General features: G+C 39.1%; 2 protein-coding genes and 1 pseudogene across 3 annotated transcripts; 1 reads left to right on the top strand and 2 right to left on the bottom strand.

The window, feature by feature from the left end:
- Nucleotides 1-266: 266 nt before the first annotated feature.
- Nucleotides 267-18096, top strand: LOC113676293 (dual serine/threonine and tyrosine protein kinase). 2 transcript variants are annotated; one of them, XM_089209591.1, is made up of 7 exons: nt 267-896; nt 2821-3090; nt 11357-11724; nt 12139-12432; nt 13291-14714; nt 15262-15493; nt 15949-18096. In XM_089209591.1, exons 2-7 carry the CDS (start codon nt 2853-2855, stop codon nt 16405-16407), a joined length of 3015 nt encoding a protein of 1004 aa, XP_089065717.1. In that variant the 5' UTR covers nt 267-896; nt 2821-2852; the 3' UTR covers nt 16408-18096. The 2 variants fall into 2 exon arrangements, with proteins under 2 accessions (XP_089065717.1, XP_089065718.1); XM_089209592.1 differs by lacking the exons at nt 267-896; nt 2821-3090 and adding an exon at nt 8575-9338.
- On the bottom strand, nt 4816-5596 carry LOC149044559 (dual serine/threonine and tyrosine protein kinase-like). Its single transcript, XM_089209606.1, has one exon. The coding sequence runs from the start codon at nt 5494-5496 to the stop codon at nt 5188-5190; it is 309 nt and encodes a 102-aa protein (XP_089065732.1). The 5' UTR covers nt 5497-5596; the 3' UTR covers nt 4816-5187.
- Nucleotides 6745-8575, bottom strand: LOC149044558 (uncharacterized; annotated as a pseudogene).
- Nucleotides 18097-18422: the final 326 nt, after the last annotated feature.

Raw genomic sequence — 18422 nt, 5'->3', positions numbered from 1 at the left:
TACACTCCGGCGCGCGGCCCAGTTGTTCGAAGGCCGATTAGCGCTAACCCAGGGTTAGATTTTAATCTGGGTTTCTTTATTCCTTTACTCTAAAGACTTTTAGGGAAAATTTTCAGTGTCCTTTTTAAAGCATCAAATAGTCATACTCTAGACAAAAAGAATTCGACTGAATTTTCTTTTAAAGCTTTTAGATCTGAAATCGGATTTCACACTAACCCTGGGTTATCTTAACCCAGCTTTGAACAACCCGGCCCCGCGGAACAATAGAATATCAAGAGAATTCAATATGGCGGCGATCACGGCTCGATCTGCAAAGAAGAGTGTTTCGTACCATGACTCAGATACAATTTGAGCACCGCAGATCTTCTATTTGATGAAAAGAAAAAGAAAGGAAGGCCTGCAAGTAAATCTTTGGGATTTTTTGAGGCATAGCGATGACATGATGTCAGAATTTTGATTTGCTTTAATTTAATTTTCGCGCTAAGACTACTAAATTTGCATTTAATGCCTGGCATATTTTTATTCCGAAAAGGACCGAGAACTAATTTATTTCCCTGCAAGAACATAAACAAATATGGCCGACGATTCGAAGATCAGCGTTGCTCGTGTTTAACTATTTCAGTTATAGTTTTCAACATGGCGTCTCGTCACTTACTCAACATGGAAAATAAGGGATATTCTGGCGCGTTGGGAACTTTTTTGATGAGAGGAAATGGCAATTTTACAGGATATTTGGACGCTTCGAACTCTGTAGCAGTCAATTCGATCGAGAGCAGTTGACTTTAGTGATGCACTTTCCTGTAATAGGCGAGTGTTTGGGATGGAGAACGACGGATTTTGAAGAACTGTATGGCGACCTAGGTCAATGATCAATGACAGAAGAACTGGCTCGGGAAGTAAGTGGTTTTTATTTATCGAGTACCTGTTAGGTTTGATGAATAGCAGAATCAGTACTGAATATGTCTTGATCGAGAGCAGACGGGACCATAAGGTCCTGATTGTTATATTTTAGAAATTTTATAAATTTCATTACAGTTTCTTATATTATTTGAACGCTATTATGGACGAAATGCGCAAGCGCGGCCGCCATCTTGTCCAATATTTCTGCCGATGTTTTCGGTAGGCTGACAAAGGGTTAAGGCTACAGGATAAAAGGTTAGGCTACAGAGAGGGAGAGGGGGGGAGTAGTCAAGGACATGAGTACAGTCGGGCTTTCTCTTTTGGAAGGAGAGAAGGGGCGAGAATACCCAGTCTTCCCAAATGCCTTCGCGAGCTTTCGCGAAAAGGGCCTTTGCTATCGTTGTGGCTGAGTTTCGAAACCCACTGGAGACTTTCAAGTTCCTCTTCATTCCATATTCACCGCATGAGACAATATCTGCCTTTCTTCAGCTTTGTTTATTTAAAAAACTTAATTCAAATTCAAAGTTTTAGCAAATTTCGTTCTTAAAAAAGGAGGAGGCTGATGGCCTGTGACATATCGTAAGTCGATCTCCTCTCTCTTAGACACAAACTCGCCGTTGTTTGATCAGTTTTTCCTCGCCTTTCCTTTGCTTTATTTTGTTTTTCATTTCAAGCAGGCAATATCAACGCTTTATTTTCTACTTAATACGTATTCAGTAGCGCACAATTACGACACAGCTCTTGATAAACTTAACTTAAAACAATTGACTTGTGAGTGTTGTTTATACTCGTCAAGCAACGCCCTCTCTTTCCTGCGTGACGGGACCAAACAATAACTTCAAAGGGGAGTGACGAAAAGATTGATAGCTGATACCGAATACTTTCCTGGATAGTTTGCAGATTGCAATTTACCTTCTTTTGACCCACTGGCTACTTGATACAACAAGTGTAAACCTACGTCGAGGAGGGCTTTTTACGTTATTGCAATTATTGTCAATGCTTTTCAAATGGTTTTCATTAACCAAATGGCTTGACTTAAAAGACCATGGGAAAAAATGCTTTTTTGGTGGCTGCATGCTGCAAAATCATGCAGCAATCTACCCCAGGATTCACGTAATGACAAAGGTTTTGATACTTTTGAATCAACGTTAAAGACCTTTGTCTTGCTTTTGATAATATCTGTATATAATTAGTTTCCCATTTTTTTAATGTCTTAGTTATTTGATTTTTCTATACTTTTTTTTATAGTTTTTGATAGACTGAAATGTTGTAGTATTTCATGCAGTGAAATGCACTATTATCATTATGATATTATTATTAACATGTAAAGAGGATAGTACTGCTCAAGAAAAGACAACCTAAAAGTTCTGAATATCAACTTCTATGTTATGATATCTATTCTGTCTTTCTTAACCCTTTATCTCCCAGATCAAATTTGTAATTCTCCTTACTGTCTCCCATGAAGTTCTTGTGATGTTAGTTTGGAGAATTTGGTAGTAGATCAACCAATAATCCCCTAATTAAGATTTTACCTTATTCTCATCACTTGTCTTCTTGATATAGTATTGATATTGTAAGGAGAAATGCTGTCTTGGTCACACATGGGTGTTAAAGGGTTAATATACTTATACTAAATTGTTAAACTTTGTATAGAAATTGTATCACCAGAAGAAACAATTTTTATTATTATACTACATTTATTCATTCAATTTATATTCTATTTTAATTCATCTTTGGTGTTTGTGATTGTTTCTCACCAATAACTAGTAATAACCAGTAATTTGTACAATAAGCTAGTGTGTATGTACATGTGTATGTTAGTAAATTTCTGTGTAGTAGAGAAGGACCATTTGAAGTGCAAGTAGACCCTCTAAAAGGAAAGGAATCATCATTTTTCCTTGTTGAATAATTTTTTTCCAGTTAAATGCAACTGAGTGTACAAAGATGGCAAGATGTTGCAAGAGCAAGGATTTTTCAGCACTTATGTCAGGTGGTGTTTATGCAGAGGGAATGAAGTACCAATTCTTGCATTAGGAAGATCAGAAGTTAGTTCTGGGAAAGAAAAAAGGACAGGGAGCCATCTCCATCCAGTGTTCCAAGACAATTATTGTCATAGGTCATTGTCCAGAGGGAGGTCAGCAAGGCAATACCAACAAAGGTGTCTTAGTAATTGCAGACTTAACCTTGAAGGTATGGGCATATAACACAAGGTTAAATTCTTTTAACACTTTATATAGTTTGTGGTAGAAATCTGTTCTTTAGTTCTCAACCACATTACCTCATTTTTTTTAATGTATTCATTGAGGCCTTGCTGTAGACAAATTGGAGTTTATGAAATCAACTGGTTGCCAATGAAATGTTTTGTAGTGTTTTGATGATGATGATGATTGATTGCAATTTAAAAGCCACCCTTTCATCAGGTTACAAGTTGAAAAAATATTCCATCATAATTATTGTTTTGAATAAACTAGCTGGCGTGGTTTATAATGTAGTTGGTTTAAAAAGTGTATTTATTGTAATTTGTAAAAGGATACACTTCCTAAGGATTTGTCCCAGGAACTTGCCATTCAATCCTAATAAATCAAATTATTTGAGCTTTTCACTGAGTGAAGCACTGGTATCACAACTATTTAACCCTTTCACTCCTAAGATCTGATTAGTATTACTTACTGTCTGCCATAGAATCTTTTGATATTACTCAGGAGAATTTAGTATTGGATCAACTTATAGTCCCTCGAGTTATATTCTGCTTTATTCTCACCACTTTTCTACTTGATATTGTACTGATATTGTAAGGAGAAGTTTTCTATTTGTCCCTCATGAGAGTTTAAGGGTTTCATACTTGTTAACTAAAAGTTGGATAAATGTTTCAACAAACCAACCCAAACTTCCCTTCCCTGCCACAGCACACTTGGGTATGTTAAAGGAAAAACTATGTTGGATCTGCTACCTTGGTAAGCTTGAGGGAAGCTGTATACTATACTCTGTTTTCCAACTTTTCAACTGGAACAAAAAACTGCCTTCAAAAGGACAATGGGAGTTAATTCATGGAACACGACAGAAATGGAACTTCAAAAAGACGTGGGCTGGATATACCGTATTTCCCTGAATAAGTGCTCACACTCAAGGCAAAATGTTATGCAAAAGCGCCCCTCGAATAAGCGTTCCTTATCCCTCACTTTCTACAATGGGGATACAAGGAAAGCTGGCCTGTTTCTAATGCCACTTTACGTAAGACTTTTTAAGCTTCAACAACAGCGAAATCAGCACAGGAGAGTGGTTTCTTTTCTGTTAAAGTCACTTCCAGTTATTTCTATCTCCCTATGCAGTCAGTTTTCCTTATGTGCTTTTTCTGTGATTTTCATTTTTGTCCTGTTGCTGCGCCCACCCAATAAGGGACCTTCTTCCGATATGCCCCCCCTCCCCTCTATTTGGCCAGACGAGCGCTTATTCGAGGAAATACGGTAACTAGTTCGGTTGCTGTAGAGTATCAGGAGAACCCCCCACTTTCCCGTCTGTGCCTCTATTTGAGGAGACTACAGTACAAGTGCCGTGCTTTTGAAGCAGGCGTGTGATCGATCGTCGGCTGTAATGTGTCCCCCGATCGAAGGGGACTGAATCGGTCATAAGGCGTCAGACTTCCAACTTTACAGGTAAATTTATTCCAAACTCAGCGCTCAAATTACACCCAACGGAATGGATAGTCTCTATTGAAACCTCTCTGACAGGTACAGGCGAACTTGTTTTCGTGATGGTTTCATCAACCGAGTTGATGATGTAAATTGGCCACAGTAAAGAGTTTCAAAGCTGACGTTTCAAGCGTTAGCCCTCTGTGATTGCAGCAGAAGAGGTGAAAAATTCACAAATAAAAAATTCACGAATAACATTTAGTTCATCGGATTCATCCATATACACATTTGAACTAAAGGTAATGCTTTACTTATGGCTAACAATCCAAAAAATTTAATCAAAAGATCGATTAACATATCATTACCAGAGAGGTCGTATAATCAAAGGCAGTTAAGCAAGCGTGCTCCTTATTCGTAGTGCGCATATTGGTGACGAGTGTTTACACAGTGAAGTGTGCCAGGGGTGAGGGGTGGAAGGGATTCCTGTTAATCGGTACGATATGGCTCAGCGTCAGCTGTGCGGAAGGTAGAGTTGCTTTCGTTTATACCGAGGCACGGATCGCGTTATCAGTGCCTACTCTCGTTTCTCGTACAAATAAAAAAGATGAATTAAGTTTTTTTTTCATGGATGCAGAATCAATTATGTCCCATACGGCTGCTACTGATCCGGCATCTCCGCTAGGAACGTTTCCAAGTCCCTAACCACACTGTCGAATGATGGCCTTGCTTCGGGATCCTGATTCCAGCACCTTTCCATGAGTTGCCAGCATTGTTCTGGAAACACGTCCAACCTCTCTGGTGTCTTGTTGTCAACGGCATTCATCATGAGCATAACCAGAGGTAGAAAGTGGCGGTTTATATTCTGTGGTTGGTTGCCCTGACCTTCGCACACTCGCCAGAGCAACATGCCGAGCGCGTACACATCAATGGATTTGTCGTACTGTTGTTTCATCATTTCGGGCACCATGTTGATAGGAGTACCAACCAACGAGTTACAGATGAGACCCTCGGGTTTACAGAGACCCAGATCAGTTAACTTGCGTTATTTTTCTCGTTTAAAAAATTGAATTTGCTCGTCCAAAAATGTAATGTACTAGCTATATGCTGTATAAATTCAGAATTATTATTAACTATCAATATGATCATTACTATTATTATTATTATTATTATTATTATTTCTAAGTCCCCTTTTGGTTCAATAATTAGCTCCTCTTATGGAACTCTCCATAAGCACAGCCTTACATAGCTAACACCCACCACAGCCCCATTTATTTCACAATCAACGATAACAGGTAGCGTGACGGTACTCACCAAGACGTTCTGCATTTTAACATCGCGATGGATCAGCTCCTCTCTGTGAAGATACTGCAAGGCTTTGGCAACGTCAAGAGCTATCTCAAGCCTCTTTCTCAAGGAGGGTATACCCATTAAACCATCATGAAGATCGCATCTCATTCGCTCCGAGACAAGTTGCACAGAAAGGCCACAATTTGGGTTGGACTCCACTACGGTGCATATAACGGGTAGAATGTTCGGATGGTGTAGGACTCTTAAACAGAGAAGTTCATTTCAGTAAATAGTTGGAATAAGAAAAGACCAGGGCTTGTATAGCTTTCAAGAATTTCCTTAATCCTCCGAGTGTTCAGATAAACCCCTGTGAACATGGAAAAAAGAAATCCTATATTTGCCCTTAAGAAATGATTTCTCAAAATACGGACGAATCTGTATCGATAACTCCAAACGAATCCATCGACCAATAATACCGCGCGTTGTTTCGCATCTGTTTCATAACGTTACTTTACCTTACCATCTTGATATTGCACATTACCTTGGCAGTCACAAGAAAGCTGTTTCAAGCTTCTGACGATTTCCTGAGCCATGTCAGATGGCGATCTACTTTCGCAAGGGCATCTGAAGCAACATCTGTCTTCCATTTCTTCGAGCCAACTTGAACCTCTCCACAATTATGCTGTTCAATCTCGTCGAGTCTTCCAGCCATGGCGCTTCAAGACGTGTTTGAGGATTTCAAGAAAAGTAAGGCTGTGCTAAAAAAAGTTCACCATGACACGGTAAAATGCTTCGATGAAATCGTTCGAAAGCTTTCCGTTAAAGGTACTGCAGAAATTGCGGAAGAACTTCGCTACTCAACCTCACCCGTGCAAGCTTCTCCAGACGAAGTTCGAGTAATGGCTCAAACAGTGGCAATGGCGGATGTTCATCTAATAATTGTTTTGATCGGATAACGAATCGCCTTGTAGAACCACACGCTTAATTTCTTTATGAAACGGAATGCTGCTCCGTTGCGTTGTGAAAATGTGATTTGAGCTTCGTAAGAAGAAAGAAGGCTTTTGCTAAGAGCGAGTGTTGCCGATGGAATGTCGTTGTCTCTGGCAATTTCTCCTTGAATTTGCTCCATGCCATCTTTGAGGTGAACAAGGAACAGATCTCTGGAGCGGAACATCATTGTTAACTTTTGCTTGATCTCTCCTTGGAGTTTTTTGACCACCATCCCCTGAATCTGGTCCTGACAGTAAGCCACAGCTTCTTTCTCTTTTACATGGCCACTTGACGGAATGGTAAATTCGGTCAAAACGTGTTCAAGATCTCCTGCCTCCTTTAGGATGTCTTCTCTGGCTCCATTTATGGCATCACTGAGCAGTTCTTGTATATCCATGGCCCGCTTTCCGTCCTCAAGGTCGCGGATTATGTTGTCGTGAACTTGCTGTTCCTCGCGCAAAAGTGTTTCCAACGTCTTCAATATTTGCTTCTTTCCCCTTTTCAAAACATTGGCTTTCTGAATGAAGACTGAAATCCAAGCATCTGGATAGAACGCGCACGAGGGTTTTGCACACACACTTTACCCTTGCACGTAGAGATTCTTCGGTGAACTCTTTCAAGCTGTTTTGAAATCTCTCAAAGGCTTGAGTGTAATCTGTAAACTCCTCGGAAGAAGCTTCGGGATTTCTCTTCTTCAAAGCGTGGTACTGCTGGATGCGCCAAGCTGACAGCCCATGGAATCGCTCGTTTTGATTCATGGGCAGTCCAGAAGGAAAATGGCCGTTTTTGACAAGCCGCTCGTACACCCGTGTCTTCTTTCTGTTCTGTACTTCGAGCTCTCGCTTTTTCCACGCCTTCACTGGTGCTGCATGACCTCTTGGTTCATCGTCCTCATCTGATGATTCGGTACGATCTTCCGGTTCCAGTTTGCTAACAACGAAAAATATTGATAAATCGGTTCCTGAGGATATCATTTCATTCAGGACCTCTCTATCCTGGCAAGGAAATAAATGACAATTGGTATTAATTGATGATCAGACTGTGTAAAGAAAAATCATTATTAACTATTAGATCTCTTTCACGCATAGAAATAGAGAGCGAATAATCTACTTGTTTCTAATCTGCTAATTATTCAAAACTTAATAACAAAACAAGGTCAAATAGTTATTTTATTTTGTTTACAACCCCACAATACTACTAGGAAGACACTTCGCAACCTAGGAGCTCGTTGATTATGGAACTTTTCCCGCAGTTGGTTTGCCAGACAAAAATGAGCGCCGGCTCCTGATCAAACAAATCGGTAACTTCCTTCTTCTCCTTAGGTGTGTAAAGCAGCTCAGCAAAGGCGTTATCGAACTCTAGATGAACATCCGCCATTGCCACTGTTTGAGCCATTACTCGAACTTCGTCTGGAGAAGCTTGCACGGGTGAGGTTGAGTAGCGAAGTTCTTCCGCAATTTCTGCAGTACCTTTAACGGAAAGCTTTCGAACGATTTCATCGAAGCATTTTACCGTGTCATAGTGAACTTTTTTTAGCACAGCCTTACTTTTCTTGAAATCCTCAAACACGTCTTGAAGCGCCATGGCTAGAAGACTCGACGAGATTGAACAGCATTGCATCAGATGTCCAAGTTTATTGTTTCTTCAATTCCTTTCGTGAAAAAAGGGGAAGTCAATAGTCATCGATCACCTAAGTTGAAATTTTAAAAATCTGGTACGGACTCGTGTATGATAGAAGACTGGAGCACGGAGTCCGCAGTGTCTTGTTATACCAATCCTCATCGTTACATCATGTTATAACTGATGTTATGATATGATTTTAAAAACTCTCAATTTTCCTTCAGAAGATTTCCCTATTAAGTTCGAATGCTACTCGTTCGATCTTACGAAAGGTCTCCAGGTTGATAAACAGCTTAAACGATTCAAAACGAAAATGACAGACCTGTCAAAATAATCTGAAGAGTTCTTGGCTATACAAAATTTTCAGTCAACGGTCCATTACAGTTTCAGTTAGCTTGAAGGCTCTTGCTCTTTTCATCCTGTCTTGGGCGGCTGTGAGGGCCGACGGTATTGGTTGAATCAAAAGAAAAGTGAGTTAAATTCTGCTAATGAATCCCCCGCTCTGACTGGTAAAATTGATATAAAAGAAAAACAGAAATAAAACAAAGAGAAAGACAAAAAGAAAGAGCAAAAAAAAAAAATAGAAACAAGTTGCTGATGATAGCAAAGATTTGTTCATGTCTGAATTTATCAAAGAAAAATTTATAGCGAAGGGGAAGCTCAATGAAAAAAGAAATCTGTAGAAGAAAATTCTGAGTCCACTCCAATCATCCCTTGCATGTCTGGATGTCACGCAATATGTTGTCATAGTCTAGTTTTTCCGAGAATCTGAATGAACCAGGAATCAAAGTAATTCTAGAAATAAGCGTGGTTTGTTGTGCTCGTCTGTACAGGATCAAGTCCCTTTGCAAACCTTTATACTGAATGAGATCCAACCTTACTGTCATTGTGAACAAATGGCTTCCCGCGAGGGTGAGAAAATTGGAAATGTTGATTTGAAGTAGTTCATGTTTACAGCATTACGAAAGTCTGCAGTCTGGCCTTTCTATTGACATGCAAAAGGAAATATTTGCAACTGGTTGCGGAACGAGAGCCTAAAATTAAGCTTTGTAGGGGAGTTAAACGAAGCCAAGTCTCATTAAGATTTAGCTAAGAGTACAACCGACATTTTAGTAAGAGAGGGAAATAGAACCTTCGGTACGTACTCTAAACTGTCACCGATCATGCAAACGAAAACCATAAGTCAGCAACCTCTCCTATTTCGTTTATGTATTATTAGAAGTTATGTTTCCATTACGAGAATCGTTCCCATCGTTAAGGCGTTATATTCTTTGGAATAGTAGTCGATCAGCTCCAATTACCGTCACAATGCGATTTCATTCAGAAATTTATGTTTCTGACTCACTGCAAGCCCATAGTAACACTAATTTCAGTTTGTAGGAACATTCTAAAATATGCCACTAGAGGTTTCTTGAACATCTCATTTTCTTTTCCTTTCAAGCGCAGTTTAAGGTCTGTATTAACCATAAAACTGTTTGAATCAATGGGAACTAATTTTAATCCACAAAACCAGACACCAAACAATATTTGGGACAAAAGCAACCTTGCCATTTAATTAATATTTTCACAAATACGAAACTCTTGGATGATGATATACATAAAATAATGATAAAATGATACTCGAATATGTTATTTAACAAAAAGGCTGGCTGATAGAAACACTGGACAGATACACAGACTAGCAAACATGAAATACTGGGAAGGGATGGAAGGGTCAAAGAGAAATATCTTCTAGGAATACAAATGAGGTTTTCTATATATTTGCTAACTAGCTAAGCAATCAAGCAACTGATATAAATCACTAAGTAATCTTTTAAGTACCTATCTTGTAATTTTACTTGTAATATAGGAAAACTAACTGACAAGAAAAGTCTGTTTTAATGTTAAATTTCTTTTACACAATGATGATGTGAGACTGCATGTGTCTGTACCAATTTATTATGTTTGTAATTTAGAAGCACTTCACCCAAGGGCTCCTATTGATAACAGATATACTTTTAAGTATTCTGAAGGGATTACCCTAGTTAAATAGAGGTTTGCTACTAATAATAGGTAACATTTCCCATATGCAAAATTATGTTTGTTAAAGGAGATTGGCCTTAAATTTGCTGTTCTTTTATTTGCATTTGCTGTTTTGTGAAGATTAAGAAATTAATTTGGAAAGCTATATAGGTTGTAGAAAACTATCGGTTCAACTCCTCGTACATAAATGATTTACCCCAAAGCTCTTCATGGGAGGGGAGGGAGGGGGGGCAACTTAACCCCTTAGCCCTGTGCTAATTATAGCCTCAGTTTTTTTGTGGTGAGCTTGCTCACAGTGGCACTCTCAAAACCCTCGATACCCCCAGATTCTCACTCATTCATGATACAACCATTATCCTCATTAACTGTCTGTCTTAGAATATATTACTTTTGTAAGGAGGAAGTACTGTCTAGTAGCAATTGGGAGTGGGAAAATTTTAATTTTCTTGTCATTTACATTTTTCATTGGAGTTCAGTGAAGTTGTCTGGGTTGTTCTTGTCCTTTTGTGTGGATCTCAACTATTTTATAATCAACCCATTCACTACCAAGATCTCATTGGCAATTCTCCATACATTCTACCATATAACTATTATGATGCTAGTTTGGAGGATTTGATATTGGATCAACTAATAATCCTCTAATTGATATTTTAATCTTTCTTCTCGTTACATGTCTGCTTGGTATTGTACATTTAAGGAGAAATTCTGTCTTGGTCATTCATTGGAGTTTTAAGATTAACACAAAATACTGTTTCTAAGTATTGCAATCAGTAGTTCTTACATTCCAACCTGTCAGGTTAAAAACTAAATTCTTGATACCAAGGAAATAAAAGCTTATAATTTACACTTTTCCTTTAGTTGGCCAAGATAATTGATTGAAAGTAACATCTTCTCCATTGTAAATCCAGGTATCTCTGGCGATGATGACACAGAAACAGATGAATTTCCTCCCCCATCATTTCAAGAACAGTTTAAAGACTTGACCTCTCTCATCTCCTTCTTTGAGGAGTGCTCAATGGAAACATGGAAGTTTATTGACAACATGAAAGAGAATTTCTCTGAAAGCTTGAAAACAGATCTTTTGACTGACAAAGAAAGGCAGAGTCTGCAATCATATGCATCCAAGAAATCTACTCTTTTGGTTGTTGGCCAAACAAATAGTGGAAAGAGCTCCTTTGTAAATGAACTTCTTGGTGGGTCATTCATGCCAACTTCTGAAGTACCATGCACATCTCGCATTGTCCGTCTTAAATATAGTGAGAAAAACTATATCCAGGTTTGTGATGCACCTTTTTATTTGAAGAGAGGCTGATAATTTGATCAAATACCAGCAGTTTCTTTTTTTGAGGGGGGAAGGAATTGTAGACCATTTCTGGCTTCCCCCTTAGCTTCTCAGGAGTGGCTTAATTTCATAGCTCAGTTGGGTCATTCTTTAGAATCCAGAAATGTATTTTTTGTCATGAATAGACCCAAACATCATAATTTAGGGTATAAATATTTAATATTTCTTGAACATTCTTCTTTGGCGCCAGTTTTGATCTGAATATTGTGGGAAAAGATCCAACTTGTGCCATGAACTCCTTCTAGTAATGACTACATTGGACAAATACGTTGCAATAAACATTTTTATTACCTCTCCCCTTTTTTTCTCTGAAATAATAGTACTGAAAATTTTACCATTCATATTAAGGTATTGGATAAATCCAAACCTAATGAAGGAGAGAAGACTTTCTTTGATAAAAAGAAGGTACCGAAAGAGGAAATAGAGTTGGATGACAGCCAGAGAGGAGATCAATCCTGGGTCAATGCTCTAGTGGAAGTGGGCCTAAACAATTCTCTCCTCCAAAATGGACACCTGGAAGTTATTGATGCACCTGGGATGAGCGAAAATGAAGCTCTGGACAAGATTGTTGAGGAATGTATCCACGGCATTCTTCAAGTCATTATCTACGTCATAGATGGGAACTCCTCTCTAAGGTTGCAGGTCAGTTATATTCTTACGTTCATGTGGGTTTTGAATGTGGAATGATTGGTCCTATTTCACAGTCTTGGCTACATTTCAATCCCATTCTCATGTCGTTGCTTGTGATTTCCACTACTAGTGACCCAAATCCCATTTTCCTGGTGAAGGATGGTGTAACGAACGCACCGATAAATTCTCTAAACTATTATTGCACAACCAGTATAGAAATGAGTTAAATAACAATAATTTACAATGATGGAAAACAAGGTAAATGAAGATTAAACGAAGGAAGGGCTGCAAGAACATACCTAACGGTTAGTATGCTAGTACGAAACGACACTCAAGGAAAATTCTGAGTACAAATGAATTGGCGCGAAAACGATTTAAATATGGTGATATCGCGCAGAGGTTGGGGACCAGCAAAGCGCTGAACGACGTTGTAACAAAAGACAAATCCCATGCAACGTTTTACGTCTACTTGCCCTTTGTATAACTGTCATTGTCATTGGCACCATTTCCTTTAAGGGCTTTTGCATTATAGGACTGAGCACAAATTTGGGAAGGTGTGCTACTTGCACAACACAAATTATCTGAAATCAAAGGTTAGTTTTGTATAGGCTTGGGGTGGGGAGGTTTGACTACAAAATGTTGGTGATCTTCATCTCTGCTACTTGCTCAGCTTAATAGAGCAAGCGAATCGGTCCATTTTTCCCGTTGGTATAGCTATCCATATGGGCAGGTGAGTGGATGACTTAATTTTCAGAAAGCCATTCTAGACTGCGCCCAAAAAAAATAATAGTTACAAAATTGACTGCAACTCTTTTTACGGGGTGTTGTTTTTATGAATCCATCTAAACAGTTTTCGCGTTTGAATCACAGGAAAGAGGTTTTCTTCTAAACCTGAAGGAGAAAGTTGGTAACTTGCCCATTTTCTACCTGTGCAACAAGGTTGATAAGGATATGACAGCCCTGGAGTTTGACAAGGACTCTGACTCAGAAGAAGATAAAGACCCACCTAATGAGGAAGAAAAAGAGCTGCTCGCTTATCGGGCCCTCTCTCAATGCTATATGGTGCCTGGCGACATAGAACCTACACAATGTCCTTTCTTTCACGGTTTGTCGACCAAGGAGGTCAGAAACGCTCGACTGAAAAAGTCTTCAAACCAGTATACTAAGCAGTTTGATGACCTCAAGTTTAAGCTGCTGAAATTCGTTGCCGATGGAGTGACCAGCCATCTACGATCTGCAGCAGAATTGCTCTGTCAGATTCAAAAGAGAGTGTTTGATTTCTTCTTGAATTGGGATTTCAACCAAGATACAATTCATGCTCAAGATGAGTTATTTAATAAGCTAGAACTTAAAGAGCGCGATTACGTGGTAAAAATGCGAGGCTATGTCCAGGAGAATCTCTATAAGCTTTCCAAGCTTGTCGAAGATGGTGTCATGAACAACAGAGCTAAGATCCTAGCTGACGCTGCCCGAATGCAGTTTAATTCAATCAAAATTGGAGATGTTGTCGGGCGAAATGAAGTGGTAGAACAGTGCCGCAGACAGATCAAGGACCTGGTGTTGTTCAAGGCTACGAACATATCGCTGATAAGAATTCAACACACTATCTCCGCTATCACCAACGATCTACGCGAATCTCTCGAAGGCTCGCTCTGTGAGGTCGGCAGAAAGGATGACCACTTAGCTACACTTGTAAGAAAGCAACTGCAGTACAGTTTCCTACAACATTTTCAGACGCGAGACGTTTGTCCTCATTTTGATTATGCTTTGATGAAAAGTGGAGTGAGGCTTATGGACAACGCGAAGAAGGCTGTCATTGATGTGTGGTCTGCCATTCTAGGGAGGGGGACGTATCTTAACGCGGAATGGAAGCAAAGTATCGCCGAAAATGTGCTTGACAACATCGATTGCGATGCCATCGCACGCAGAGTTTGTCAAAGGATGCTAGAGGATCTGGAAAACGGGCACCAATTGTTCCAATTTAACCTGGCTTACATGAAACAATTTTGTCGTGCAGCCCTAGAACTGTCTGACGTTCAGAAAAAATTCGCCTCAGAACAATCCCCATATTTTTCCAGACTGATGAGTGAGGCCTGTGCTCTTTCCCAGACGCTAGCTCTCGGTGTTCCTTTGAGAGCAGTAGTTGGAGCGCAAATAGGAAGGAAGGGCAACCGAGGCAAGGTTTTCGAGGACAAAACCGACAAGGAACGAGTTGTGAAACAGCTCGCTGTTACAGTTCACCCCAGTGAAATGCGAGATGAACATTTGCTAGGCATTACAAGAACCCTAGGAAGGTCAGATTATCAGATGGTTTTTGGTCACAACCCCGGCTTATATTATGAGAAATATTATTTCTAAATTTTACCCAATGTGTCTCTCACAAGTAGCCACCATTATTGTATGACTAGTAGACATTTTATGTAAAAGCAATTTTGCATTTGACCGCAAGAAGTCGCTTTTGAAATGGGAAAGGAAAGATTCTCAATTTTACCATGAACTGTTTAAGAGAGAGAACCTACTTGCTTTGCCTCCCACGTTTCTTAGAAGCAAAATTGAATTTTTAACTTATATATCGATGATTTTGCTCTTCTACTTTTTTAGAAGGAGGGGGGGGGGGCGAGGATTGTTGGGGGAGCACATGGTTTTCAGGGTGGGTCAGGGTGGTTCAGTCGTCGACAATAAGGTATAAATGGGGGTACCATGGAAAATTGACCCACAATTAACTGCCATTAAGGGGTGAGGGGAATCCTAGGAATATCACAGAGCATTATGGTGCATTTTATCAAGACACGAGAAATATCCTTATTAAAACTGTATCTTTTTGGTTTTTAATGCCCGCAGGATACAAGATGATATTTCCACAATCCTACGACCTATTTCGTTGAGATTGGACGGAAGTAATAGGATCTCTGTTCTGTTTCCAAGAATGGCCACAGACTTGTTCGAAAGACTTCAGAGTGATCCAATCCTTTTGCCTCAAGGTTTGAGAATAACGCAGCAAATGGCTGATGCTGTGGAGAACTGCTGGGATAGACGCATTTACCATGTTGATCTCAGGATCACAAACATATTGGTAACTACGCTTCTGAATTACATTACGATATTAAATCTCTGATGTTAACTTCTCTGTTTCACTGACGAGAGTATACTGGCCGATTAGGTGTCTCAGGATTTTTTTCTTAATAAATAATTAAGTTATGGGGCTTGGCGTTCGGCCCATTATAGAAAAATGAGGACAAATTAATCTTATGACTGATTTTTTTTAATGAAAGGAGTTATAGATCTTTAGGCAAAGTAGCTTGGCTTATCATAGCAGCAGCAAAGGCCAGTGCCCCCCACCCCTCTCGATGAATGGTGCATATCGCAATCAGGGGACCTTTTTTTTTATTCCCTGCTCACTTCACTCGTATACAGACAATGAATATGAAAGAGTCTCAAGCAAATGACAAGTAGTGGAGTAGGCTCTGCTTGGAGCCATGTTCATTATGTTTTTTTTTCTTTCTCCTCATTTTTTCTTTTAAAAAACAGCTTGACTGCTACGGGAATGCAAAGCTGAACGTTTCTAAGCCAAGGGATGACACGATTCCGTATCCTGACAACCAGGCGCCTTTCCATGTTCCTGCTCAGAATCCCTTTGCAAGCGCATCTGACCCTGATTCGTGGAACACTCTGCAGGACCATTGTGTCTACAGTCTTGCAGTCTTGCTTTTGCTGTTTGTGGGGGAGAAGTACTGCAGACCACCCTATGCCCAGACGGTAAAAGTGGATGAGGTGTATGCTGCCGTAGCCCGAGGAGAAGATTGTGCGTACGTCTTCGGAATGAACGATCCAGAGGGTCGGTCTTCTTGCGAAAGGCAAAAGGCTCGCGAAATTGTCCTTTCCATTTTTGACTTTCAGCAGAAGCATAACGAGTGTCTGCTCTCAAAGATGGATTTCTTTAAATCGAAGGTCACTGAGGTGGTTTCTAGTTACGAAACCACCCACTAATTTGAAACTGCACTCTGAGAAACTCAGCTTTTCTTCTCTGTCAAGGGGTTGGGCAATTTTTGGATGGAAAAAAAATAGAATTTACGGCTGCCCTCAAGGGAGACCTTAGAATTTCAGTTCTATTTCCACCTAGAAAACAATTTATATAAGCCAAATTTGATAGTAAAAGTTTTTATTACATTGTATAACCCATTAGCATTCGATTCAACTCATGAAAAGACATACGAACGAATCGTAAAACTTTCTTGGGTTACAGTTTGAGAGAAGCGATTATTTCTTGCCCATCTTACTTGTGCTTGTTTCGTTCTGCTTCGTTATTTATGTTTTTCGTCTTGTATTTAAGGCAACTATAGAAGGTGATGAAGTATTTATATCTTAGATCTACTTTCAGAGCTGTTTTAGGGCACAAAAAATTGGTGCCATTTTGTTTCCCGTAGAAAATTGATATCAACATAGGGTGGAGTTAGAAAACAAACTCGGGTTCTCGCGTTTTTTTTTAGTGAAAGTTATCGCGCGTTAAAAGCTTGCTAGGATTTTGCAATAACGGATTCTGCAAAAACAAGGTTTCGTCATGGCAGAGTGTGTTCTTCTAGTCGTTTTAGTGAACAGTGACTATGTTTTATGAGTTTTTAGTTTCATCTTTTGTGGATGTAAAAAATGTGGTACCAAATAATAGACTGTTCAGTGTGACCTTCAAAAGACACCTCCTCTTTTCATTTACTTTGACTACCAAGGTATTTTTATAACAGGAACTGTAACCAGCTTCTCGAAAAATAACTTTTTAAGAATTACAGGAGTTAAGAGAAATGCTAAGCATTGAAACAACGTTATATCCTTTATGCTTCGCAGATAGTTGTAGGTAGTTGGTTTTTCGGTTAAAAACACCTCAATCAAATATTAGGAGGAAGTTTTATTAGCTTCACTGCTGCTGTGGTAACTTGTTCTATTGAGGGAATGACAGCAGCGTCTTAACTGTGAGCGTGTTTTCGTTCCAGAAGATTATCACTATTAAAAACCATATCACGGTTCGGTGTGGAGTTGAAAAAACAACAAAAAAAAAAAAACACACACACACACAAATAAAACAAAAATACAAAAACAAAAACAAAAACAAAACAAGTTTTAAAAAAATATAGGAAACAAGGGAAACGAAAACATAAAAGAAATAAGAGAAGGTCTATTGATGCAGTTGCCGTTTTTTGGTAGTAATTAGATCTAGAATGTAAATGCTTAGTAAAATTAAGCTAAAAATGGCGCTGTTAATCCTACCACCAAGAGGGATGTAGTTGCAAAGGTGTCTGCCTTGTATGTGCAAGAGGGAAAATAGTAAACTGTTACTTGTTTCTTGTCAGTATTTGAAGTGTATATACTTGCTATTAAAAATTCCTCTGTTAGCTTTCCATGGAATAAATAGTCGTAACTTACATGCAATCACTATATTTATAAAGGAGGTAAGTTTCTAAAGAAACTGTGATGCTGTATCAATAGGGGTATAGGAAGATAATTTGGTTTAATCAACTGAGTGGATAATGTAACTCGCCCACCGCTAATAGCTAGTGTAGTTTGTACTAATAAACTAGTATGTATGTACACATGTATGTAAGTAAATTGCTGTGAAGTAGAGAAGGACCGTTTGAAGTGCAAGTGGATCCTCTGAAAGGAAATGAATTACAATTTTTCCTTGTTGAATAATTTTTTGTTTGTTTGTTTTTTTTCTACAGTTAAATGCAACTGAGTGTAAAAACATAGCAAGATGTTGCAAGAGCAAGGATTTTTTAAGCATTTATGTCAGGCGATGTTTATGTAGAGGGAGTAAAGTACTAATTCTTGCATGAGGGAGATCAGAAGTTAGTTCTGGAAAAGAAAGAAGGGCAGGGATCCATCTCCATCCAGTGTTCCAATACAGCATTTGTCATAGGTCATTGTTCAGAGGGAGATCAGCAAGGCAATACCAACAAAGGTGTCTCAGTAATTTCAGAATACCTCGAAAGCTTGGGCATGTGACGCAAGGTTAA

Source organism: Pocillopora damicornis, chromosome 6, assembly GCF_964200805.1.
Source record: "Pocillopora damicornis chromosome 6, jaPocDami1.2, whole genome shotgun sequence".
Lineage (NCBI taxonomy): Eukaryota > Metazoa > Cnidaria > Anthozoa > Scleractinia > Pocilloporidae > Pocillopora > Pocillopora damicornis.
The sequence above is the reverse complement of the archived record's forward strand: the minus strand, read 5'-3'. Positions and strand labels throughout refer to the sequence as shown.

Bases quoted from the DNA above. Each gene is read 5' to 3' on its own strand.
- LOC149044559 (XM_089209606.1), bottom strand. From the start codon at position 5,496: ATGGTGCCCGAAATGATGAAACAACAGTACGACAAATCCATTGATGTG.
- LOC113676293 (XM_089209591.1), top strand. From the start codon at position 2,853: ATGTTGCAAGAGCAAGGATTTTTCAGCACTTATGTCAGGTGGTGTTTA. The intron at 3,091-11,356 runs GTATGGGCATAT...TTGTAAATCCAG, and splicing joins TTGCAGACTTAACCTTGAAG to GTATCTCTGGCGATGATGAC. The intron at 12,433-13,290 runs GTCAGTTATATT...TTTGAATCACAG, and splicing joins ACTCCTCTCTAAGGTTGCAG to GAAAGAGGTTTTCTTCTAAA.